The sequence below is a fragment of the Hipposideros armiger genome, unplaced genomic scaffold (genome assembly GCF_001890085.2).
Source record: "Hipposideros armiger isolate ML-2016 unplaced genomic scaffold, ASM189008v1 scaffold_292, whole genome shotgun sequence".
Lineage (NCBI taxonomy): Eukaryota > Metazoa > Chordata > Mammalia > Chiroptera > Hipposideridae > Hipposideros > Hipposideros armiger.
Window position 1 is genome coordinate 263054 of NW_017731642.1, and position 26635 is coordinate 289688.

At 39.2% G+C, this 26635-nt stretch overlaps 1 protein-coding gene across 5 annotated transcripts in view; it reads left to right on the forward strand.

Annotated features, from left to right (window-relative positions):
- Window positions 1-6: 6 nt before the first annotated feature.
- The window catches only part of SOBP (sine oculis binding protein homolog), a 161181-nt gene continuing 134552 nt past the window's right edge, over window positions 7-26635 (forward strand). For 4 of the 5 annotated variants that reach the window (XR_002125803.1, XR_002125804.1, XR_002125805.1 and 1 more), the window contains exons 1-3: window positions 13-244; window positions 12817-12955; window positions 18251-18436. Coding sequence is in view for 2 of the 5 variants with exons in the window: in XM_019658997.1 (XP_019514542.1) it covers window positions 149-244; window positions 12817-12955; window positions 18251-18436 (421 nt within the window). In the remaining 3 variants the exon portion in view is untranslated. Of the gene's footprint in view, window positions 245-12816; window positions 12956-18250; window positions 18437-26635 lie in introns of all 5 variants that reach the window. The other variant, XM_019658996.1, reaches the window with a different exon arrangement.

A 26635-nucleotide genomic window follows, 5' to 3' on the forward strand; every position in this document is an offset into this window, starting at 1 on the left:
CCCCGCCAGCACCGCTACCTCCGCCAGCATTGCCACCATCAGCACCACCTCCACCACCTCCACCACCACCACCACCACCACCGCCACCACCGCCACCGCCGGCGGCGGCAGCAGCCATTTCATCTCCACAGAAACCAGACACAAAAACATGGCAGAAATGGAGAAAGAAGGGAGACCTCCGGAAAATAAAAGGAGCAGGAAACCCGCGCACCCGGTGAAAAGGGAGATCAATGAGGAAATGAAGGTATTTTTGGATTTCGGGGGCCGGAGAGACAGAGCTGTTTCCTCCGCCCGCACCCTTTGGGCCGTTGCACGGATTTGGGGGGGTCCAGGGGAGCGCTTGTCAGTTTCTGTAGGATGCCCCGAACGCCTGAGCTCCTCCTCCAGGTGCAAAACGGAGGCCAACTCGCGGGCTGCATCCCCGGGATTTGCCTACCTCCGATTTGATGGGGGTGGGGTGGGGGGCGGCCGGGAAACCACACACTGTTTAACCTTATAAACCCCAGGTTGGCACAGGCGCATTTCAGGGGGAGGGGACCAGGAGCTCAAGTGGCGGGTGGACAAGGTGAAGAGGCGTTACTAGTCCGCGGTGTAGTTTTTTTTTTTTTTTCCGCTTCTTCGGGAACCCTCCCTCGATCCCTCCAAAGTTAGAAGCTCCCGGGCCGAAGCACCCCGGGAGCGCTCGATTCCACCCTTTTCCCCGGCTCCTCTCCCGGCTCTTCGATCCCGCTCCCCTCCAAGTAGCCAGCTGTGTCGGTGTAAGGAGGCTGTCTGCGCCGGGGCGAGTCGCGGCCCGAGCGGCACGGGTCTGGGTACCGTTTTGACGGCCAGCTCGCCTCGCCCGCGCCTGCCCGCTCCTCTCTTTCGGCCATCGCCGCCTCCCGCTCTCCTTTGCATGCTTCACTTCCCAGTTAAACAGACCCAGGCAAGCCCCGCTGAAAGATAGCTGTCTGAGAGGCGGCCTCCTCGGAGCGCCTGCCCATTGTTTGGAAAGACCAGCCCGGAGTCCTGTCGGCAAGGCCCCCGCCAGGCCAGCGGTGCTCCAGAGGTGGCGAGCGCAGCAGCCTGGCGCTCCAGCTGTTCACATTGGAGCGATTGCACAAGAGCACCGCTCAGCTCCTGACCTCCCTCGTTCCCGCACCCCCATTTTCCATGAAGTTGCAGCTTTTGCCCAGCGAGGGTTTTCTTCGGTGTTGATTTCACGAGTCTTTCTTGATTTTTAAAAAAATATATTTTATTTACGTATTTTTCTTTCTGAGTTACAAACAAGTAGCAGATTTGGAAGGACTTGAGTTTTCATTATGCAGCCGTCTAATGCATGAAATCCTTGACACTGCCAGCTGACTTGGTTGGGCTGGTTAAGTTCGTATTTAAAAAAACAACCTAGAGGGAAATGGCATGCAACTAAGTCAGATTTATTGCGTTTTGATGTTTTCTTGATTAAAACAAGTATATTCTATAATATTCTATAATATGACAGTGCCTTGTAAGGAAGCCCATCCTTAGAAAGGGACGAACGGATAATAATACATCCTATAGGTGTACCTCCAGGAAATTTTCATACAATCTAAATTTTGGAATTGGGGTTTTTATTTCTGGCGGAGGAACTTAATGCTTGGAAGCATGAGGTGCAGCATCAACCCTAACAGAGTTAAGGAATATTTGTCTTGGAAATCAGTGCTATTCCTTGTGATGGAAACCCCCATTGATTCCAGTGACATTTTTTTTTAAAGGGACCAGTAGGAGTTGTTGTTTTCCAAAGGGGGTGGGATTAAAACCGTCTGCAATAACCATTCTTCCTCACTTGCCCTTCCCTCTGTCCTGCAATTCCAGATTACTTTTCCATTTCATTTTAAATTGTGGGTGGAAGAAGAGAAAAGAGGTGAAGCCACCGGGAAATCAGTGTGCACTGGCCCTTTAAAACACTACCTAATGTGATCTATATGGATGGCAGCTTTTAAGTTTCATAGGTTCTAGAATTACAAATTAGCTAATTTTAATCAAAACATGTGAAATGTTATCCCGGCTGGATATAAAGGCTGACTGTGCTCGATGCTTGGGGCTCGCGTTGTTGACTTTGGCTGAGGGCGCACTCCGTGGTTTGGGAGATAGTTGTCCTTCTACAGTATAACAGATGTTTGTCTGAACTGGTGAGGAAGAAACAAAAACAACATTGTGTGAAGGGAAAAATTACACAATTTTTAGCCAATGCTGCAGGACTAAGTATGGAATTAACCTTCATGCACAGAATTTCCTCTTTGAAAATGTTATTTTTCTTCTAAATCACCACCTACTATTTGAAGTTTTAATCCTCAGCATTTCAGTACATAGTAACATTAAATAAGAAGTTTTAGCCTGCAAATAAATCAATTGCCTGTATCAGGATTTTCTCTCTGATTTGGAACAATGTATCAGAGACCCCTGGCCGAAATCTTCAGTCATGTCAACCATGCCAGTGAGTCATGAAATCCCATTTCTAGTGGAATTGTTTAGTGGGCATTCCTCTAACATAACAGCACCAGAAGTCTTCATTTTGAAAGTGATTTCACAAAGACAAAGGTGGAAGGGTTATTTTGAGCTCATTAAACATTTTCTGCTTTTAATGTTAATCACCATCGATAAAATCCCTTCCCAAACCTTATGGTATTATTACCCCTCCATCTAAAGTGTAGAGTAACATAACAAGTTGGTTGTCCTGTATAAAAATATGTGCAACAAAATGTCACCGAGAACACAATGTGGCCTTGTGCAGCTTCATATCGGTGCCGCTGGAGCTGCCTGGCTGTGTTTGCCTTCATCTGAACGGCTTTCATCTGGACCAGTGTAAACTAAGCCCTGGTAAGTAATCACTGCCCGGCAAAAAGAAAGGAATGTATACAGCTAGCACGGCCTAAGCTGTAAAAACGGAAACCTGAGTCCCCACCACGGATCACATATCAAGGCTTGAAGGTAGGGGAAATGAAAGGGGGAAAGAGGAGAGAGGGAATGGAAAAGTCAGCCTGGGAAGTGGAGGATTGGAAGGAGGCCCCCTTAGGAGATTTGGCTCAGGGATTAGGGAATTTTATCATGGTGTACAGTGACCTACTCAGGTTTCAACACTGGTTGGATCAAGTTGCTTCTCTGTGAGCTGAAAGAAAAAGGACTGGTGTGTATGTGATTTTTCCCCCCTTCGGGTAATAGAAAGGACATTGGTACAAGTGTCTATTTTAAGTACAGCAAATGCAAGGCACTGAGAATGAGCAACAAAATTGCCTCCTCACAGAGACTTCCTTCAAGATTTCCTAATTGAGACAGTCACATATTTATTTTAAAATGGCTGGAGAAGACAAACTGGCTGAGGTTTAGCTGACACCAGTAATGGCATTGGAGATTGTCTTCATGTGGCTGGGAGCTAATGTTGGTTGCTGTTTCACTAGATCAGATATTGAGTTACATTTTCGTTATCACTGGTTTAATGTACATGGCAGTTGAAACAAATTTAAATTTGATACAATATAATTTTGTGTGCAAAGTACATGACTTGGCATAGCTTGCTTAGAGTGTACTTGAGTGAAAATATCTTCAAGTAGAAATATTTGTTTCATTATGACCTTACAATGTTTCTTTATCTTTCCCTTTCTTCTTCCTCCCTTCATCCTGGGTTTCTTTTCTGGATTAAAGAGACTCATTAATTTACTATATTTATAATCAGAAAGCCTTAATTAGTGACCAACAGAATGAATTTTTTAAATGCAATTTCTATTTTGACTACTTTTGGTTTCTAAAGTGAATATTGTGATTGTATCTAATGTAATATGTACTGTTAGCTTACATGTATCATAATAAATGTTAGGAGGGGATTCAGACATATGGAAGGGTTAATTTGTTTTAGTAGTTCACCCAAAACATGGTAGATACAATATAAAAACTAGTTTGTACTATTGGATGTGTAAATATAAATAGATGTGTAAGTGTAAATATAGTTGCAATTAAGGGCATGTATTTTGTGCACATAGAACTTAGTGAATGTAATTAGCGGTTACCAAACAATAATGCAACTAGAAAAATTTAAACTATGAGTAGAGCTAATGAGTCGGATTTTTATCTTCTAAAACTTGGACAAAACCAACGTGATTAGATCAAGCACCCTGCCCTGGAAACTTTCCTAAACAAACCATAATCAATGCATTTACAATGTTTGGCTTCTTTATCAATTGCTAAACAACAAGATAATCTGTGTTAACTGTCTTAGGGTCTCCTTTGCTGAAGAAGTTTTCTGTCTATAAATATTCTCAGTAAGTAATTTGTGCCTAAAATTATACTTTAGCCTTGATGCCTACAGTTAGATTCAGACACATCTGTTAAAGTTTAGTAGTAAACACACCACAAGATTTTCTAGTTTGGTTTCTGATGGTCTCCATTTGGCATTAAAAATGACCTGTGTCAACTGCGTAGACAATAAAACAAGTTGCAGAGCTGAGCTGGTGAATGCAGTGAGATAAATAGCTGACTTAAAAAAATAGAGAGGGGGGGAGAGATCAGAGAATGGATTAGAAAAGCCAGCATGTTTAAGGCTGAAATCAGTTAATTACTAAAAACAGATATATTTTAAGTTTTGGGGCTTGGTGTCAGACACAGTGAGGTTCAGGATCCTAGAGAGTGGGTTTAGGACCAGATCTCACTGTGGCATTCATGAGTTATGTCAGACCTCTCCAGCTGAGTAGTGGCTTCAGGTGTGCCACGTTGCAGGGCTGGGGACAAATGTCAGTCGAGACATGGCCCTTGCCCCTTGGGAGCTGGTATAGAAGGTTCCTGAGCCGACCAGCCTTGCTGTCTGCATTGCTTTCAGTAGTCCTGCTCAAGGCTCTGGGCTAAATGCATAAGAGATGGTCCTGGAAGGACACTGAGAGCCATGAATTCTGCTTTGTTCAAACCGGAGGTTTTCTGAAAAGAGTCTCTTTTTCTCCATCTGTGAACCTGTGAGTCTGATGTGTGGTAGAGCGAGATTCTCTAAGCCTTATACAACTCGCAGGTTCCAGAGACGAGGAAATGGAAAGGAACCACTCCACTTCCTCCCAAATCTGAAATAAACATTTGAACTAGAAGAAAATGAGTCTGACAGACTCATTCCCTTCTGCGTTTCCTGCCTCTGTGCTTGCCAAGCACTGCTCTGAGAAGCCAAGCCCTACTCCCCTTGTGTGAAAGACAGACTCATAGAAACCACGAGGCAACAAAGTTTTTAAAGGAGAGTCAAAATCAGGGCCTCAAAAAGCATAAATATCAGTGAGTGCAAGTGATTGTCTGAAAAAGCAGAGTTCCAGGGAAATATAATGTCTTGTTAGGGTGAGCAGACTTTTTATGTCTTCTAAGGAAGTGTCCTTTTTTTTAATTAAGAGTCTTTATACTTCTTTAAAAATATATATTAGAAGTGGTAGAAGGTGGGTCATTTGAAAATCTCTGAAGTCTGAAACTTCCTCTTATGGGATGGGAAATCAGCCACACTTGCACTCCCAAGCTAATAAGATTATGGAGTATTTTTCTAAAAAAGGAAGGGATAGTACAGGGTAGAATGAGAAAAAAATAGAATACTTTGTTTTTTGATGGTGCCAGTTGAAGCCCATAAACAGGCAGGAAAGCGTGGGGTGAGAGATTTGCTGAATGTATGTTTTAGGATCTGTAGACTGATGAGTGTTGGTATCTCTGTATAACCAAAGGGCTGTGGAAGGAAGTCTGCCCTGCTTTAGAGCCAGGGGCTTTGGCTCAGACAGGAACACAATGTAACAAGTCTTGGCGATTCTTAGGGCAGTTCTGCAGCTGTGATAGGATACAGCTGCACACAGCTGCACACCTGCCATGCCTGCCACAGTGTTAGCTTGAGGGCTGGTATCCACAATTTCACAGCATTTGTTTGACCTTTTTAGGATATTTGATGTCTTGGCCACAGATTAAAATGTGGGAACGTACGTGTCTGCTCTGTGTCAAGACAAGACAGTAAAACAACATAGATTTTATATGTAGAAGCACACAATTTTGGTTTCGTATGCCAATTATAAAGCCACTTCATTCAGGATAGATCAAACGGAGAATAAGACTTTCTTTTCAGACCTGCTCCAGGCTGAGTGGGATTTTAGTGTTATGATGTGCCTTCTGCCCTTAGCATTGCATTATAATTATTTTGTTGTGGCTGAGCACAGTGCTGCAAAATGACCCAAATGGAGTGCCGTGACCATTTTCAAAGGATTTCAAGTTAAAAAGCTGTCGTTCAGGTAAAAACAGCAGGGCTCAGTGGGTAAAGTCTGCACCAGGAATGTGAACTTGGCCGCTCTTATTATTTCATGCATGTGGCTGACCCTCTGATGGGTCACCTGTGGGGAGTGGCTGGTCCCTAGGATACTATTTGATCCAGTGGGATCTTGAATGTGGAACTACTTTGAAATCTGTGAAGGGCCCTTCCAATATTTCTTTTGCACTATTTAAATTTTACCTTTAACCTTCCTGGCAGAGCCATAAAATAAAACCCACCCACTGCGTCTATGTTAAGAGAGACGATTTAAGACTCAGCACTAGGCCAGACCTGGCAATATAGCTGGAAACTGACTTCTAATCAAGTTCAATGCCTACTTTCTACAAAAGAAACGGCCTCTTTGCAGATTCCTCCCCATACTTCTTTTTTAAAATCTCAATTAATGAGTCCAGTGATGTGTAATAGAAATCTACCTCAGAACTTAGAACACATGGAGGTGAAAAAGGGAGATAAAATATTTTCCAAAAATAACCATCTTTCTATTATTCATAACCTTAACTAGCAGAGATAATAGCCTTTTTTTCCTGCCTTATAAATTGTTCAGGATTGGTGGTTTCCTTTTCCTTTGAAAGTATTTCTCATGTGCCCCCCATTCTTGGATAAAGGGTATCAGAATGTTTTGAAGGTAAGTCATGTAACTGACAGATCCTCTTAATTGTCATTACGACTGTGAATATGGCTGACATCGTTCTCTGCGAGAAGACTATGTGTTTTTATTTAAAACTATTTTTTATTTTTTTATGAAAATAATATAATGGACATGACAGAAAGAATAGAATAAGCAATGCAAATAAGCAAAAAGAAAAACAAAGCCTATAATTTCCTCAGACACATTACTGTCAACATTTTGATGTACCTCTTTTCATGCCTATTCTGTGTATAATATGTAGTAGTTTCTTTTTAAGAAAAACAAAAATGATGTGGGACTTAATATGAAAATGTATTCTATAAAAATAAAGTATTTAAATAAATAAAAAACAAAACTCGTCTTATAGTGTACTAAGCTTCCTTTTAAAACTTAATATATTGTTAATAGTTTCTATGGCACTAAGTTTATCTACAGCATGTATTTTAGTGGCAAAATAGTATTCCATGTTAGTCATTCCATGATGAAGCTGTAATTTCTTTAACCAGATTTTTATTGTTTGGCATATAGTTTGTTTCTAAGAAAACAACACCAAGATAAATGTCCCTGAACATGCATATTTTTGCACTTACTTCATTAGAATAGTTTCTATAATGTCTAGAAATAATAGTCTGAGGGGTATGTCAAGGGGTATGTACATTGTTAATAGTCAAGGGGTATACACATTGTTAAGCCTTTTAATGCATAGAGTCAAATTACCTTTTCTAAAAGTTGTATCAACTTAAATTCCCAATATTATGAGAGTGCTCATCAACACTGGATATTGTAATTTTTTTAATGTGCACATGTTTATTTTTAGAATCAGTTTTTCTGAACTTTGATCATTTCTCTGTATTTATACTTAAAAAAATTTGTGAACATATTCAAATGGGTTAGCACATTCCTTGAGCACACTCTAAGTGCTAGGCATTGTGCTAGGTGAGGCATAAAATGAAAGAAAAGATTTCTGCCCTCAACTTACAGTGTATTTGGGGTAGAGGACATATTTTGCTAGAACTGGGAGTTGGAGTGAAAATGGGAGTTATGTTTGTGGGGAGGAGGACATGGCTTTTTCCTCATTTCAGTGAATGATTGGGAACTCTGAAAACTTTCTGCTCTCTTGGATAGGATACAAAGTTGAAAAAACATTGACATTCAATTATGCAAGGCCTGGGATGAAAGAAATCAGTGATACCTATCTGTATTTTTAAATCTCTTTGTTGTTTTCAAAATAAAATCAGTAGTCGTTTTTGAAGACCTTGAAGTACTTGTGTTTCAGAGGTATTTTGAGAATTTATAATAATTGCTGTTTTCAAAGTGCCTTGATGCCAACTCTGTTATTTACCTGGTAAAACATTCAATTAAAAATCCTTTAGATTTGAACTTTGACATTTGTACAGTACTGCGGTTGAATAAGGACAGCGTTTAATGAATGTCCTGGGAATTAAGTTCCAATAAAATTAAATATTGCCAGTATAGGAAGAACTCAGAGGAGTGGGGAAATAGTAAAAATGTCCTGCTTTTCCACCATCTTTCTGTGACTTTTTTTTTTTTTTCAATTCTAGGAAGAGATCATGCTTTCAGACTAAATGTTAAGAATTGTCTTCTTTCCTTAGGAGTCCTGGAGGTGAGAGAGGGCAATTGGGAAGGGTGAGGAAGAAGTATGGCGGTCAAGTATTAGAGTCAGATGTGATGTCCAAAAGTTGTCAAATTAGGAGATGATATTTTAATAGTAAATGTTGAGCACCTCCATTTCAACAACACAAATACTTAAGGAGAGTAGAACTCAATGATCAAGATCGAAAGCAAGCAAAGGTTTGACATAGGTAGATATGCCCCGGTTGGAAAGCTCTTTATATGTGATATTGACATCCTATGGTATGATTTTCTTGCAACTCTTTGATTAGTCCAAGGAGGTAACTTCTTTGGACGTGCTGACACATTGGACCGTACAGGATTTATAATACAAAGAGGCCTGGTATAAGGATCAGAAGATCTGTGTTTTCGTTCTGACTTGACTGGATGATCTCGCTTGCCTGTCATTTACCTTCTGAATGCTCTAATTTCTGTTGTAAAACGAGGAGGCTACATAGGTTCACCAAAAGTTTATTGTGGAATTCAAATGCCTAACTCATAGGATTATCGAAAGGAACAAGAGAGTTAAAGGATGTGGAAACACTGTAGAGTGCTATAAGAGTGTTAGACATTATCATTATAATTATAGTGACCTATTTTCCAAACCCAAATTGGACCAAATGGTATGAGAGGATTTTTGTGCCACTTCCAAGGGCGCAAGGCAGTCTGCAAAATGTGATTCGGATGCCAGAATATTAAAATTTCTGGCACGTTTTGGTAGTTTATGGGAGTAATGATGAAATATTTGAAATAGTGGCTATTTAGTAAAATTTATGATGTGTGATCACTATAATTATGATATTTCTTTGCAAAAGGTATTTTGTTTCTCATATAAGTAGAAGTTCTTTGGTTTCAGAGTCTTACAGCTTGGAGGGACTTTAAAAGACAACTTCAGTTTCCTGTCCTAAGTTTTCAGGACAAATTCTGGGTGAAGATTTGGGAGGGGGAAGCAACTTTTACAACCTCCCTTAGTTCAGTAGCTTGTCTTATTATCGAACATCCTTACTTCAGAATCTCTCTGCATTTTAACTCTTATTTTTTCACCTTAAAAAAACAAAACAAACTTAACTCTTAATAGAAAACTTTTTTTAAAGGATGTTAATACCAAAAAAAAATGTTGACAAAAATATCTGTTTGAATTCTCTACCAGAAGGACCTAAAACCCTTATGGGTCACAAATATTAAATTAATTTCTCCTAGAATATGTCCTGTTTCTCGAATGATAGCTGCAAAAATGTATTTATTTTCCTTTGGTTTAGCACCATACCAACTCTACGTGATATCTACCATCAAATTCTACCTAGAAATTAAAAAATTTAAACTATTCCTTGGGGGTTCTTTGATTTCTTAATCCAGTAGTGTGTAAATCAGAGGTAATCTAATAGTCTGTTTCTTGTACTTAACACTATACGAAACTGTTGTTCACTTTTTCTTTCTTTCATCTTGTTCCCCCTTCCATGAAAGGTTTGAGATTTATGGCTTGAGGCTTTATAAACCTTTAGTTTTGTACTTTTGCTGTCATATATCAAAACATTAAGGAGTTTATTTTATTTTCAATGACAAGAAAGGGAATGTTTTAGAGTTTGTTTTCACTGACATTTATAGAAACTCAAAAATTATGAAATAGATCAGTGAATATCGATTGTTCGATGGACCGTCTGAGTTTTCAGCACAAACCATAAACTAAGTATTGCAGTTAAGATGCCCAAATAATATGACTTTGGTGTTAATAATCCAGTTTTCAGTTTTTATCCAAATGTGTGAAACTTCTGGATTCTATCCCTGGGATTGGTTCTGAAAGACTGAATGGGTTTGCAGCTGGACTAAAGCAAACAAATCTATATCCTTGGCTGGGAGGTTGCTCCATGAATTATGCATCTGTAGCCTTTGTGTCACTTCAGAGGTTAGACAGAACTGGAGAGAGAGGCGCCCAGACACAAATGGTCTAGAAAATTGGATATGGTGGCCAGAAGTTACTATGCAGAAGATTTTCTGTCTTGTTGGCACAGTTCTCTAAGAGATTGGGGCAAACAGCACAACAAACCACAAGATGGCTTGAACTTGGCTTCTAACACTGTTGGAATTGGTTTTTTGATGCTAGGTATAATCCTTATCCTTAGAGATTTCTGCTGCCAGCCCACTGATGGAGGACCTGGATTTGTGTGCTTAGGGACTGTCATTCTCCAGTCTAGGAACTCAGCTCAGTGAAAGAAATTGAGTGTTAGGGGAGACCGATGCCTCATTAAAGGGATCTCTTTTGATTGAGTAGAGCAGCATTTACCTGAGTCCTCCTCAGTGGTATTCTAGGAGTTATGCTTATTATACATATCAATCATATCATCTTTGTGCATTCATGAAAAGAATGTCTATTTAATGTGGACATAACCAGCTATCAGAGAGAATAAATGCCTCACTAAAGCTTGATATGGCCGACTGTTGGCCTTGTGGATGGTAACACTGAATCAGTCTGGCTAGATTTTTTTTTTTTTAAATTGCTTGTGCACTGTAACATCACAGATAGACCCAGTTGGAGCTCTAAGCTAAATGGGTACTAAAGCAGAAAATCTAGCATCTGGTGGGTGGTTTGAAATGCCAGGTTTGTTTTTGTGGAGTCAATAGTGTAATATCTTTTTTTTTTTTAATGCAACTCCTGCTGGAATCTAAAGTCGTGAAATTTAAGAGAACATGGAATTCACACGTTGAGGCTGTGAGCACTTTGGTTTAACCTGAGTGCTTTGTTCCATGTATATAAATTATACATCTCAGTGTAATTCAGAAATGACAGCTTCTGGGGAGAATGAGAAAAGATTCTTTGAGCCATAGAGAAGGCTAGAATATATAGTTTTCCTAGTTCAGTCTAAGAGACTCAGGCTGCCTTGCCAGATAGAGAGGCTTTTAAAAATTCATTCAATGAACATTTATTAAGCTCTTACTCTGTAGTGTAGGTCTCTTCTTTTTCCTTAAATTTTTTTCCAGCTTTATTGAGACATAATTGACATGTAACATTGTGTAAGTTTAAGGTGTACAATGTGTTGATTTGATACATTTATAGATTGAAAAATTATTATCACCATAGCATTAGCTACTACCGCCATCCCATCACATAGTTACCAATTTTTTTGTGTGTGTGGTAAGAACATGTAAGATCTACTCTCTTAGAAACATTCAAGTATATGATACAGTATTATTAGCTATAATCACCATGCTGTACATTAGGTCTTCATACTTGTTAAGCTTATAACTGGAAATTTGTACCCTTTGACCAGTATCTCCCCATTTGCCACACCCTTCCAATCCCTGGTAACCAGCACTCTTCTCTCTGTTTCTCAGAGAGAGATGCTTTAAGGCAAGGCATACACAAACATTAAGATCATTAACAAACATAGTCTCATATCTTGCTTCCAGATCTAGCAGTTGGTGAGTTTGTAAAAAATAGTCACCTGATATTAAGGCTTTAAATCTGTCTAACTATATCCATTATTTTCTCACTGTGATACCTATAATAACAAGAATACCTTACATGTATTTATTGATTTATAGTTCATAAAGTGTTTTCATACATTATCCAAAATCGGGGCTGGCTAGTAACCTTGAAGTTATTTGATACTTTTTATGTTACATATCAGAGGACAATCACAGTGACCTTTGATTTCATGGAGAAAGATCCTGTCACTAAGGAAATTTGTAAAGCAAATTATTCATTGATTTTTAAAGAATACTCTTGCAAAAAGGAAAATAAAAAAGGGAGACCCTTATAGTCTTTTCACCTTTCTATAGTAGTTGACAAATAATTTCCTTGCTGAGATTTTACTTTATCTGAGATAAGAGTCATGTTAAGAAACATCATCTGAATCAGAAAGCAATGCTAATTTAAATAAACCTGAGCCACAAAACGGTCAATTGTTTTCATTTTCAAAATCTTTTCTTAGCTGTTTTTGTGCATTACTTTTCAATATTTTAATATTAGTGTGGGATAGACTTTGCAGAAGAATATGCTAAGATGGACTTTCTGTTCATAAGCAAAACTGAAAAATACCTTTTTTCTTATTATCTTTAAATTGTAAATGTCTGAAGGCTTGTCATAATTGGATGCATCATCCTGAGATTTAAATACTTTAAAGTTTTAAACTTTAAAAATTGAAAAATGAGCACTGTTCTAGGGAAGGTGGGGCAGGGCTGTAAGTAAACTGATAATGCAAACAGAATTTGATTTATGCATTCTTTTAAAATAGTTATCAATTATGTAAATAAGTAACCTATGCTTCTCTTTCAGAACTTTGCAGAAAACACCATGAATGAACTCCTTGGCTGGTATGGCTATGATAAGGTTGAACTGAAAGATGGTGAAGATATTGAATTCAGGAGCTACCCTACAGATGGAGAGAGCCGGCAGCACATTTCTGTTCTCAAAGGTAATGATATTTAACATCCCTTTGTTCATGCCAAAAAGGATTAACTATCTCAACCTGGCAGAATTGAGTTGCTTTGGGACTCGTTTTGTTGATTATGCCAATGGTTGATTTACACGTACCTCCCCAGTAGTGCTTTCCTATAAGCAGAATTCCACAAAATATAAGAGTACAACATAAAACAAAAATAGACACACTTAATCTCTTTCCAGCAATGGGAGAACTAGCTAGACAAGAGCTAGGGACCTCCAGTGCTATAGTCCTGCCCACAAATTTATAGAAAGAGACAATGTTTACGAATGTATTCTCTAGTTTCCTGAGCCCTTTGATATGTCAGCTGTTGGGGACTGGTACTGAAATATTAGATTTAGATTTTCAGAGTGCAAGAGAGAATGATGGTTACTTTGGTAATTCTCCCTACTCTTTTTTTGGTGGGATTTCTAAAGGAAAGCCCTATTTCTTTCCTTTTTTTAAAAAAAATATTTTTATTAAAATATAGCTAACATACAACATTACATTAATTTCAGGTGTATAGGTGTATAGTATAGTTATTCAACAATTATAGACCTAAAGAACTGATCACCATGATAAGTCCAGCAGCCATCTGACTCTGTACCACGCTATCACAATATTATTGACTATATTCCCTCTGCTGTACTTTACATCCCCATGACTATTTTGTAACTATTAGTTTGTACTTCTTAATCGCTTCCCCTTTTTCACTCATCCCGAACCCCTCCCATCTGGCAACCATTAAAATGCTCTCTCTGAGTTTGTTTCTGTTTTGTTTGTTTATTTTGTTCTTTAAATTATACATTTAAGCAAAATCACATTGCGTCTGTCTTTCTCTGTCTGACATACTCCACTCAGCACAACTCCCTCCAGGTCCACCTATGCAGCTGCAGATGGCAAGAACCCATTCTGTTTCATGACCAAACAATATTCCATTGTATATATGTACCACTTACTCTTTATCCATTCATCCATCGACAGACACCCAGGCTGCCTCCACATCTTGGCCATTGTAAACAATACTGCAGTGAACATATAGATGCACACATCTCCTTGAAGTAGTGTTTGGGTTGCTTTAGATAAATATCCTGAAGTGGGCCTTCTTTGTCTCTTCTTATTGCCTTTGTTTTAAAGCCTATTTTTTCTGGCATAAGTATTGCTACTCCAGCTTTTTTGTTTTTTCCATTTCCATTTTCATGAAATATCTTTTCCCATCCCTTTTACTTTCAGTCTGTGTGTGTCTTTCAATTTGAAGTCTCTTGTAAGCAGCATATGTAAGGGTCTTGTTTACTTATCCATTTAGCCCTCATGTCTTTTGAGTGGAGCACATAATCCATATACATTGAAAGTAATTATTGACAGATATGTAGCTATTGCCATTTTATTATTCATAATTTTGATCTTTATTTTTTTCCATCTTAAAGAAGTCCCCCTAACATTCCTTGTAATACTGGTTTGGTGATGATGAACTCCTTTAGTTTTATCTTGTCTGGGAAGCTCTTTATCTGTCCTTCGATTCTAAATGATAGCCTTGCTGGGTAGAGTAATCTTGGTTGTAGGTGCTCACTTTCCATCACATTGAATATTTTGTGCCAGTCCCTTCTGGCCTGCAAAGTTTCTGTTGAGAAATCTGCTGATAATATTATGGGGGCTCCCTTATAAGTTACTAGTTGCCTTTCTTTTGTTGCTTTTAGGATTCTCTCTTTGTCTTTAAACTTTGCCATTCTAATTATGATGTGTCTTGGTGTGGGCCTGTTTGTGTACATCTTGTTTGGGACTCTAGGCACTTCCTGGACTTGTATGTTTATTTCCTTCACAAGGTTAGGAAAGTTTTCAGTCATTGTTTTTTCAAATGGGTTCTCAATCCCTTGCTTCTTCTCTCTCCTTCTGGTACCCTTTTGATGCGATTGTTGTTATGCTCACGTCCCAGAGGTCTCTTAAACTATCCTCATGTTTGGGGGGATTCTTTTTTTCTTTTTGCTTTTCCAATTGGGTGTTTTCTGGTACTTTGTCTTCCAAATAATTGATTCGATCCTCTGCTTCATCTAGTCTGCTGGTGATTCCTTCTAGTCATTTCAGTTATTGTATTCTTCACTTCTGACTGGTTCTTTTTTAAGGTTTCTGTGTCCTTTTTTATGCTTGCCATCTTTGTTGAAGTTCACACTGAGTCCCTTGAGCATCCTTATAACCATTGTTTTCAACTCTGTCTCTGGTAGGTTACTTGCTTTCATTTCATTTAGTTCTTTTTCTGGAGTTTTTTCCTGTTCTTTCATTTGGGACATATTTCTTTGTTTCTTCATTTTGACTGCCTCTCTGTTTGTTTCTATGTATTAGGTAGATCTGCTTTGTCTCCCAGCCTTGGCTGGGTGGCCTTATGTAGTAGGTGCCCTGTGGGGCCCAGTGGCACAATCTCCCTGATCACCTGAGCTGGGTGCTCCAGGAGTGTCTCTTGTGTGGTTGTGTGTGCCCTCCTGTTATAGTTGAGCCTTGTTTGCTACTAGAACATCAGCGAGTGGGATTGACAATCAGGCTGACTGACTGTGGGGTTTGGCCATGCCCACAGCTTACAGGCTGCTGTGTGGGGGCTTACCCCACTGAGTGGGATTTGCTCCAGCAGGCTCTGGTGCCTGATGAGACCACCCTTTGGGTGTGCTGCTTGTGGGGCTAGTTGGGGGCTGCTCTGCTGTGGGCTGAAGCCAACCTCCAAGTATGTTGGTTCTGGGGCCTCTTGGAAGGGCTCCAGTGGAGGCCTACATCACCCATTGCTGTGACTGGCCAGGGACTACCTGGTAAGAGCTACAAAGTGATCCACAGTTGTTTGCTGTGTTTGCTAACCCTGGAGGTGTGTGGGAGAGGCCACACTGAGAACTGAGAACACCTGCCATGAGTACCAGGCCTGGGGTAGCCCTGCAAAAAGTCAGGACACCCTAAGGCCTGCTCCCTTAAGGTTCAGCCACTGATAAAGCCTCATGAGGTATGCAATTGGGTGAGGCAGGGTCTCAGGGAGTCACTAGAGTGAAGAGTTGTGGTCACCTGTTTAATGTAAATTCTGGTTTGGTGCCAGTGCTGAGCCTGTAGCTACTCAGCAAAAGTCTCAGAGCACACCGAGGCAGGTCACCACCCAACGGGGGTCTGTCAGACTCTGATAGTTTTCCATGAAAGTGCAATTCGGGCAGGGCTGGCTACTCTTGGAGAAAGTGCCTGTGGCATTGGAGGAATCAGATGGGGTGGGGTCCCAGTGAGTCAGCAGGGTGGAGCTTTGGAGCTCACCAGACCAGTCAGATTCAGATTTGGCCATAAGCATAGGGGGCGGGCTCAACACAAAAAAGATTGTGCCAGTCTGTCAGCTGCACGGGAGGAGGACTCCTCACAGGGAAATTGCCAACTGTCCTTTAGCCCCTCTCAAAGCCACACAACTCTGTCTGCCCCCATGTGTCTCCTCTACTCCCCAAGTTACTGTCTTCCACTGGAGCCCAAGGTGAGTGCCTGGGAGTGAGAGTGCAAGTGCCCTTTAAGAAGACGCCTGGGTTTTCTATTGCCTTTCATCCCACCCAGGTGGTCAGAATCCCCACTGTTTTCACAGCCAGATGTTGTGGGGGCTCCTCTTCCCTGCACCAGTACTCTGGGCTGGGGAGCCTGCTGTGGGGGGCTGGGGTCCCTTGCTTCTCTGAGGCAAATCTCTGCCACCAAGACATCCCCCCACTATCAGCCACCACGTGGAGGTTTGGGGTTAGCCAGTTTCACGTTTCTGCCCCTCCAACCTGTCTTGATGTGGCTTCTTCTTTATATCCTTAGTTATGAAACTTTGTTCAGCTAGACTTCAGATGATTCTCTAGGTTGATTGTTCTGTAATTTAGTTGTAATTTTAATTTGTTCATGGAAGAAAGCAGGCACAGTGTTTATCTACTTCACTATCTTGGATCTCCCCCTATTTCTGTTTTGTGTTTGAAGTTTTCACCCTCCCCCCATCCCCACAACCTTGGATAGGGTGAGCAGAGGAGTAAGAAAGTAGTAGATGATTGAATCCTATATTATTCTACAAGAAGTTTTGTTAAAGAGTAGAAATTAGAGGCTTGGCTGAGTTGAATGAACGCTGATTCTACCGGTGATAGCAGTGCCTGGTATCTCATGAGGGAAGCTTAGAACCATTGGTGGGTGTTGGCATAGATACTGAATTTGTGAACTTAAATTTGGAATGCCAGTTTGTCCAAGAAAAGGAGTATGTGAAGAAGCAACCCATTTGGGGAACTTTAGTAAAATGTAGGTAAAACTAATTGTGTGTTATCATTGGAAATCTGATGAGTATTTGCATTGCATTCAAAATCTGTTGGCATAAGTGACCTGCTGATGCATTTTATTTTCAGTCTCTAAGACACGCTTTTCCTTCTTGTATGCCAAGCCACAAAATGTAAATGAGCTCTCCTGCAGGCATGTGGAATTGAATGTACGTGACAAATTTTATGTTAAGCTTGCTATGAAATTGTACACATCATGTTACAGAGATGTTATCATCAATTTCACTGTAAATGAAAAATGCAAGTCCTGAGTTTATATTCTATAAACTAATAGCTTGTATAATACTTGGTCTAGGTAATAATCTTTGCCTCTGGGGAACATAAGTGCCAGGACATGGTACTAGAGGGAACTAGAGGTTTTCTGTGGTTGAGGGTTTGTTTGGTTTTTTTTGTTTGTTTTTTTATGATTGACATACAAAGATAAAATTCACAAAGTTCATATCATTGTAAGTTTTCTTTATTTTCATTTTTGTTAATTGTTAATAGACATTAATGGGTTAATTTAATGGGTCTATCCCATGAAACAACAGTTTTCTTCCTAATCATTTGTTTCTTATTTTTTTAAAAATTGTATTATGACCCAAGTTTATAATACAGTGGTACCTAGTTACAGTGCTGGGCGGGGCAGGGGCACCTTTTAAGGTTTCCCCTGGCAGCCACAGTGTGATGCATGCTATATATCACTTTGTACATGGAAAAGGTTAATTGCCTCTCAGTTTTCTCTGAGCTTTTATAGTGATAAAAATTCATCCTTATGATACAATTGGGATGATAGCTATCATAGTGGAGCAAATTATAAAGGAACCCATTAGAAATTTATGGTTATAGAGCCTGAAAAGGTCCAGGATAGTCTGTGGAGTTCTGGTAAAGCATTTAAAGATTTGCAAGGAAAGATTTGTTTTGTTACATAGCCATTTTACTTGAGCAAATGTAGTCACAAGGAAAGTAAGTCCTTTTGCCATATTAAGTGTGATTTTTTTTTCTTTTACAGAAAATTCTTTGCCAAAACCCAAACTACCTGAGGACAGTGTTATTTCACCATACAATATAAGCACAGGCTATTCAGGGCTTGCCACAGGAAATGGACTCAGTGACTCACCTGCAGGGTCAAAGGATCATGGCAATGTGCCCATTATTGTACCTTTAATTCCGCCACCTTTCATAAAGCCACCAGCAGGTAAGTCACTACTGGGGTTTCCAACCATAACAATTCATAGAAAGTTGTTTTAACTAACTTATGAATAATGATTAAGCTCAAGTAAATTTTGGGAAAGACTGTTTTAGAAACTTTGTAGATAAGAAATGTTAGTACATGTATTCTTTAAAGTAGTATTGCTATATTAAGCAAATTCCCCAATCTACTGCTTAGGCTGTAAACTTTCAACTGACAATAAACTTTTTCTGTCATTGGCTACAAAATAATTATTTTCCTTATCTGGAATCATCTGGTTGTTTTTTTTTAAGAAAAGGCTGAAATAATTTTAAAAAGTAAGGTATATACTGACTGGTTAGCAAGAAGAAAAGTAAGCACTGTTGAACTGGGTGGTGGTGTCGTGAGGGCCAGATGTCATGAGGGCCAGGTCTCCTCTGTGGGTTTTCTAAAGGAAGGGGCAGTTTTGTAAAAGGTGTGTGACAGGCTGGTTCTTCAATGTGCCTTCTTCTAAATCCACTTAAGAAATAACCTAGATTACCCACCTCTGCCCTAGAGTTCTTTCTAATTTCTGGAAAGCTCTCTTTGAACCTTTAAAAAAAATGGAGATCTGAATTTCACTTGTAGAAAATGTAATCAGTTCTTTTATATTTCCAGGGAAGTAGATGGCAGTGTATTGAGCTTGATGGCCATGGGCTGAGCATGGTGTGATACTGCAGGCTAGGTTCCTGGTATGTTCACAGAGAAAGAAGTTCAATCATATTGTTATCTGGGTTGCTGTAAGATGGTGTAGTGCTAGATTACACCATAAAATGTAAAATGCTAGAATGCTTAATTGCTACACTGGTTATTTTTCTGTATATTGAATTGAACAATGGTAAAGACTGAATTTTGATAGCAGTACATGTTATAACTTACTAAAATTAATAAAATTAATGACTGCATTTTTTTTTTTAGGGAAGGTAGGTGTTTGGTTATGTTTCCATAAACAGTGAAGATGTTTATAGATATAAATTTAGGCTTATGTTATAGCTATATTTATAGCATATTCCGAGTGTTACTAACATTTCCTTCATGGGATGGGCACGTTCTCATTTGACCTACTACACTTTAGCCAGTAAAAGTGTCCTTCCATACTGAGGTCCGCAGTGAAAATCCATTTACCTGTTCAGAATCACTTGTAATTGTGTTTGTCAACTAATTACTAACATAATCTATGTATCATATAAAGTTTGCCTTTTTTAATGCCCCATTCTCCTTTGTTTGATTGTTTTGTGATGCAGAGGGGCCCACATTTATCTCTCAAGGGCCAAAGACCTATTTTGCCTAGGCCAACTGGAGGGAAGAAGGGTGACTAATGTTGCAAATGTAGAGTTCATGTTTGAATGTATGTCCCGTGGATTAGGCAAGTGGTGATGGTGAGAAGGGCATCATTAAGGCAGTGTGACTAAGTGAAGAGAATACAGCCTTCAGATTCAGACAGCTTGGGCTCACATCTGAGCTTTCTCACTTCCGGCTCTGTGAATGGGGACGAATAACATAAGCTCTCGTCTCAGTTTCCCTACCAGTAAAATGGGGATCATAGCCGTACCGCAGGAGATTGTTGTGTCCATGAGATGAGAAAATATATGTACAGCTACCTCACGTGGTGCCTGCCTTACAAAAGCCATTTAGTACACACCATACCTCTTTTTCCTTTTTTCAGTCCTTGGTCTGCCCTAGAGTTGTGCACATAATTTGTGCATAAAAAAGTGTGCATCCAAATGCAAATTCCCCTCTAAGATTTATTTGAGCAAAGCAAACAGCTTTAGAAATTAGCATAGCTGAGGCTAACATGTGTTTGGCATGCCAAAAAACCTGCCCTGGAGTTTCCTGCTGAGCCAGCCACGTGGAATTCAAGCACACAGCTCCTATTTAATTCTAATTCCACATCAGATCAGGAAATAAATATGCAAAGGGATAGAGGCCAAAAATTGAGCCTTGGAAGCCTTAGACGTAGGAACTCTGAGGAATTAGAAGCCAGAGTAACCAAACACCAGTGGTTTTATGCTGTCTTCCATGCGACTCCAAGGCACTCATCTGTTGAAAACAAAATGTAGGGAAGGACGTGTTTAATTTTTGGTATCTGCCCTAAACCTTTACTCGGCCCTACTGCAGGGTCTGTATGACAAGACAAAGATACAGAAAGGTTCTGTGTTTCCAAGGAGCTTACTCTATTAGTCCCTAAGAAGAAATTTACAGGAGAGATGAATTTTGACTTAGTCCTGTTGTCTAGTTTTGGGATCTGCAAACTTTTTGTAAAGGGCCAGATGGTATTTTAGGCTTTGGGGCCATACTGTCACTATCACAACTACTGAACTCTGCTGTGGTGGCAAAAAAATAGCTATCGATAGTACATAAACAACTAGGCATGACTGTGTCCCAATAAAACTTTATTTACAAAAAAGGTAGTGAGCAGAGTTTGGCCCAGGGACCATAGCTTGTTGACCGTTGCATTAAGGTAAGATTGGCAAAAGTCTCACGATAACTGGAAGGTGAATAGAGTTTCTAAGAGCCAGGCTGTGAGCTTTGCCAAGGTGCTCTGTGGAATATGATGAGGGACAGTAACAAGGACAGGAAAAGAGTGGGATTTTCAGGGTATGTGGTGAGCTCTGGCACATAGTAGGTGCTCCCCCCCACCACCATATTTGTTGAATAAGTGAATGAATGATGGCTATGCAAATTCCTATTGCACATACATTAGACAGTATGGGCTACTTTGTTGTTCACTGAGAAAATGCTAATATCTTGTCTGAATTAGTCCCAACCTTTCTGACCTTGACCGTAGCCTCCCAGACAGTGATGGGAGTAATTATCCATGGATAAGTAAAGTCCACAAATTACCAAAAACTTCTGTCTGATTAATCATTTCAGTTCTTCCTTTTGCTAAAACTGTTACCAGCATTGTTATTCAAGGTAATAGAGTTGAGGCACACCTGCTGTCAGTTTTCTAGCCGTACGTAGGTTAACATGGCCATGCTCCTGAGGGGAACTACAATTCATGGTAGAACGGCTAGAAGCAAAAGGCCCCTCGCTAATCAATCCCTGAATGATTTGGAGTTGACTGTGTAATGCACATGCCCACCTCTCGGGATAGGGAAGATGAGGATCCTATGTATGCTTTGGATTCCTGGAGAAAAATAAATAACTATTGGTGTTCAAATTATTGTTATTGTACTTACTGTAAACTGGTTATGTGAAAATGCTAATAATAACACCTAGGTTCATATTAAATCCGCTACAGCTTGTGAAACTTACTCACACTCATTATTTTATTTAGCTTGATCTCTACAATAACCCTGGGAAATAGCATGTTATATTATTAAATAAAGAACAGAAGCTCAAATAGGTTAAAATGGCTTACTCAAGGTCATGTGGTTTCTAAGTACTTGAGCCAAGACAAGTACTAAGGTCTTCTGACTCCTAATCCAATTTTCTTTTTAATAGAATGTTGCATTTTCAGCATATTTGTACAAAACTTCCCTAGGCTGTATCAGAATAAGAGCACTTATTAATCTGCTACTTCAGATTCCCCAGTGACAAGGGATGCGTCTTGTTTCCGCAAAAGGCTGTTTCCTTAAAGTCTGTGTCTTTGGGGAGACTTGATGAGTTCTCTGATCCTGATATTCTGTGGTTCTATGAACTGAGATGACCCAGTAAGGGTGAGACTCCAGTTTGGTTTGAAAGTGATTGCCATCATGAGGTAAGCTGCTGCTTGTCCGAGGTACCACAAGACTCTCTCTGGTCAGGCGCTGGTTTCGGAGTGGGTTTCATGTGCTTGGGCAGGCTCACCACTGGACCCCATCCACGTTTGGTAAACAGTGGGCCCAGTAGAATACTCGTGATTGGGAACATGGTGATTCCACGCTCTCTGGGATTCCCACTTTCCTTTTGCACAGCTGCATGCAGAAGTGTGGGTGTAGCTGACTTCTGGGCCTAGGGAACTGCTTTTCTGTTCCTGCCCCACTTTCCTTCAGAGAAGGGAAACTCCCTTTGCTTTGATAACTACCACAAGCATGACCGTCCTTTGGCTGCACGTGTTGGCATCCGATTTCATCCGATTTCTGAAGCTAAGCTGCCCTTCCCCCCTCAGAGACAGAATTTGGCCCTTCATGTAGGGTTTGTGACATCACAGTTGTTACTATGGTAATAGACTTGTTATAAACACAGGCTAATAGCCTTGATTTTGCTTTTTTTTTTTCTCTCTCTCTCTCTAAGCAGTGAAGGGAATCACCATGATCCTTAAATAAGAATCACAGACTTTTCTAGACTCTAGGAAGTGGACAGAATAAGGCCTTACCATACAGAGCAGCCATTTAAAAAGCCCAAAACAAAATGTTACAAGAATAATATTAGAAAATAATTGAAAATATTGACTGACTCTTTTTATGGAAAGATTCCTTTATCCTTTTCGTCTGAACAATATGAAAACCTCTTTCTTGACCAATTTAAAAAAATTACAGCATGGGCATTGTCTGAAGTGGCAGAATATATATTAGCAAGAGTTTTGAAAGATAACTCAGGTTAATTATATTGTAACCTTGCTGTAGTTCTTCTCATATTACAGATTTTAATATGAGATCAACTCTTTGGGACTTCATTCACCGTGGGTTGTGCCAGTAAGGACTACTCTCGGCCTGGAGCTTAAGAACCGTGCTATAGTGGGCCTCCATGCCTGGCCTACTCCCCTGAAAGTTTGCCTATCAAAATGGCCACTCAAAATGGATTTTAAATACAGTTTTAAAAATATATTGGTCTTCACTGCTTTATAAGTGTAATGGCACTGGGCTCCATTGATTGGACATATGTCCTCTGCAGTGTTTGGGCAGGTTCGGGTCTCCCCACCTTGTCCACCTCTGGTCAAAGTAACCAGTTGGGACTTGAACCAGGATTTTCATATCCCAGCCTCAGACTTGCCTCATCACAACATTTTGCTCCCAAGGATTTTTAAAAAAACTCTATAAAACTATTAGTGTAATTATTTTTGTTCATGAGGAAAAGATGAAATGCAGCAACTTTTTTTGTGAAAGTTTCACTGAGCCGTGCTGCAGAAAACACTGTGTCTAGGAAACAACATTTTAGATCTGAGTCTTTTGACAGGTTTTCCCAGAGGCTTACAACTTGCCTATTACAAGTCCAGAATCCTTCTAAATCCCTGAATACTTTAAAATGAAATGAAATGTGCAAAAAGGAGGGAATATATTTCTCTGGATGCATTCAGATGGCAGTTTTGAATAAAATACCTTTTACCTCAAATGGTAAGTGATCTTATTCCCCACTATGTTCCCACGTGTGAGGTGAAGGGTAGGGTCCATCCACACAGCACACGCAGCTTTGCGTGGAAGGAGATGAGATTAAGCTCCTAAAACCAGCTTGATTTCCTGTGAGCAGGAGAGCCTTGCCTTGCTTTGAAAACAATGACCATTTCCTGTCTTCCAGGATGGTTTGCTTTCAGTGAGCTTTTCAAATTTGTGTTCAGTCATAGTCATGGAAATATGATATATTTTTTCAGGCAAATCTTGAAACTCTTTAGGGGTTATAAGAACTGGGCTCCAAGGAACCATTAGCTTAACTGAGAATGTGGAAACAGTCACATGATCTGCTAAGCTCCATGCATATAGCTGAGTAACCCACAGTTAATAAGCATGTTACTTTTTGGCTCTTACAATTCTTATATGGAGTTGCACTTGCAGGGAAGTGGGAATCAGAATGTGGTTTGCATTATGATCATTATTTATTTTATCTGTTATTCAATATTCTTGGGGCTTGCATATGAATGATGGATTCCAAATAGCCATTGAGAAAACAGGATTTAATCAAAATTGCTTTGCCACTTATTTATGTGTCCAACTTTTAAAATATGATCATTAAATAAAATTACCTAGATTTAATGGGATTTGGATGACTTACTATTTATGTAGCAGATATAGTTCTCAAAAAAAAGAAGAGATTCACTGAACCCTCAGATTTGGAGAGTTTTCCAGATCACTTAGGACAAAGAACAGGAGGTTATGGTAAATGGCAGGAAAGGAGTAGTTAATAATCATAATGATATAATCTCATCACAGCTAATATTTTTTTGAGCACTTATTATGGGCCTGGCATTGTCCTAGTAGATTATCTCATTTACTTTTCACAACTCTGTGTGGATTCTATCATTAACCTAATTTTACATATGAGGAAACTGAGACCCAGAAAAGCTAAGCAACTTTCCTGAGGTCACACAGGTAATAAGTGGCAGAGCTGATATTTGAACCTAGGCATGATGTCTCCTTAACCTGTATTCATAACCACTAGATTATCCAAAACACCATGTCAGTCACTTATGTATTTACTGAATGTTTTTCACATTGTACTAGATAATACTATATATACACACATATATATGTATGTATGTGTGTATATATATACACACACACATATATATATACATATACATATATGTGTGTGTGTGCGCGCGCATGTGTGTGTGTGCGCGCGCGCGCGTGCGTGCGTGTTTGTGTGTGTATATATGTCATCTCTGACCACCAAGAACTTAGTGTAGTTGGAATATAATCAAAACATCATTCTAGTTTGACTTTGGAAAGTATGATATAATTTTAGCAGCATTTGGAGGGTGCATGGTTGGAGCAGAAGGGTAGTTAAAGTGGAGTGGCAGAAAGTCTAGGCAGATAATCAAGAGCTGCTATATTTGTATGGTTGTGGAGAAATGGCATCTGAAACATAATGTAGGTTAGAAGATAGTCATTTAAAATTCAAAGTGATTAAAAAAGACACAAAATGAAGCCTGAAAATGTTATTTACTATGATATGGGCCCTGTTTTATCTTTCTTTATATACTTGGGGGATCTTAAAAAAGTGTAAGTCAAATTTCAGTATGTTCAATCATTCTGAATGCCAAATGGAATGTGTACTTTTAATGGTAACATGATGTGGTGGAAAGACTACCAGAGCAAGAAGCAGGAAACCTGGGTTGTTAATATCAGCTCTGCCATTTACTGGCTGTATAATCTTGGATAAATCACTTAGCCTCTCTGAGCCTCAGTTTCTTTGGTTGAAAAATGATGTAGCTAGCTTAGGTAATCTATAATTTCCCTACATTTTAAAAATCCTGATTTTGTGACTTGTATAGTGAATTGCCCACCTGATTTTATGATTTGAAAGGGTCTATTTTAATATGCCTTAATATATATTTGTTAACTGATTGAACGTATTTAAAGCAAACTCACCTGTACGTGTAGTTACAGCAGCCAAAAGTCTGATGGAAGATGTATGCTACTTAGGACAACTTTCCAGGATTGTTAATTTTTACTCTGGGAGAATGAGTAACTTGAAATAATAGACTTAAGATTTATAAAAAGTGCTAAAAACATTAGTAAATAAAAAGACTACATCACACATACATTATTAAACCAAGTCATTTTGATGTTACACTAAGTAGTGATCATTGGAAGTAATTCCCAGAATTTCTGCAAAAGAGAAGTCACATCATGTTATTATGTCTAATTTAATTTACCAAAACAAGAACAAGAGGAAATAGAAAACCTGAGTAGTCCTACATCTATTAAAGAAATTAAATAACTAAATCTTTTTTACAAAGAATAGTCTAGTTTCAGTGGTAAGTTCTATCAAACATTGAAAGAAAAACCAAACTTAGAGAAACTCTCTTAGAAAATAGAAAAATAAGAAACACTTTCACTCAGTATATGATCCCAGCATGACCTTGATCCCATCATATGACAGAGGCATTAGAAGTAAGGAAAATGATAATTTTATGTAACTGGGTTACATTAAAATGGAAAACTTGTATTCATGAACACTGATTCAAAGATTCTGAGCATAAGCATAGCAAACCAAAGCCAGTGATATATACACCAAAGGATAATACATCGTGACTAATTAGGATTTTTTTTCTAGGAATGCAAAGTTGATTTAAAATTTAAAAATCAGTCAATATAATTAACTACATTAAACAGAATTTAAAAACCCTCATACAATATTCTAAATAGATGCAGAAACATAATTTGATAACATTTAACACACACACATACACAACTCTTGGCAAAGAAGGAATAGAATGGAACTTCTTTGAGATGACAAAAAGTATCCACAAAAAACCTACAGCACACATCATACTTAACGGTGAAATACTGAAAGCTTTTCTCTTGAGATCAAGAATGAAATAAA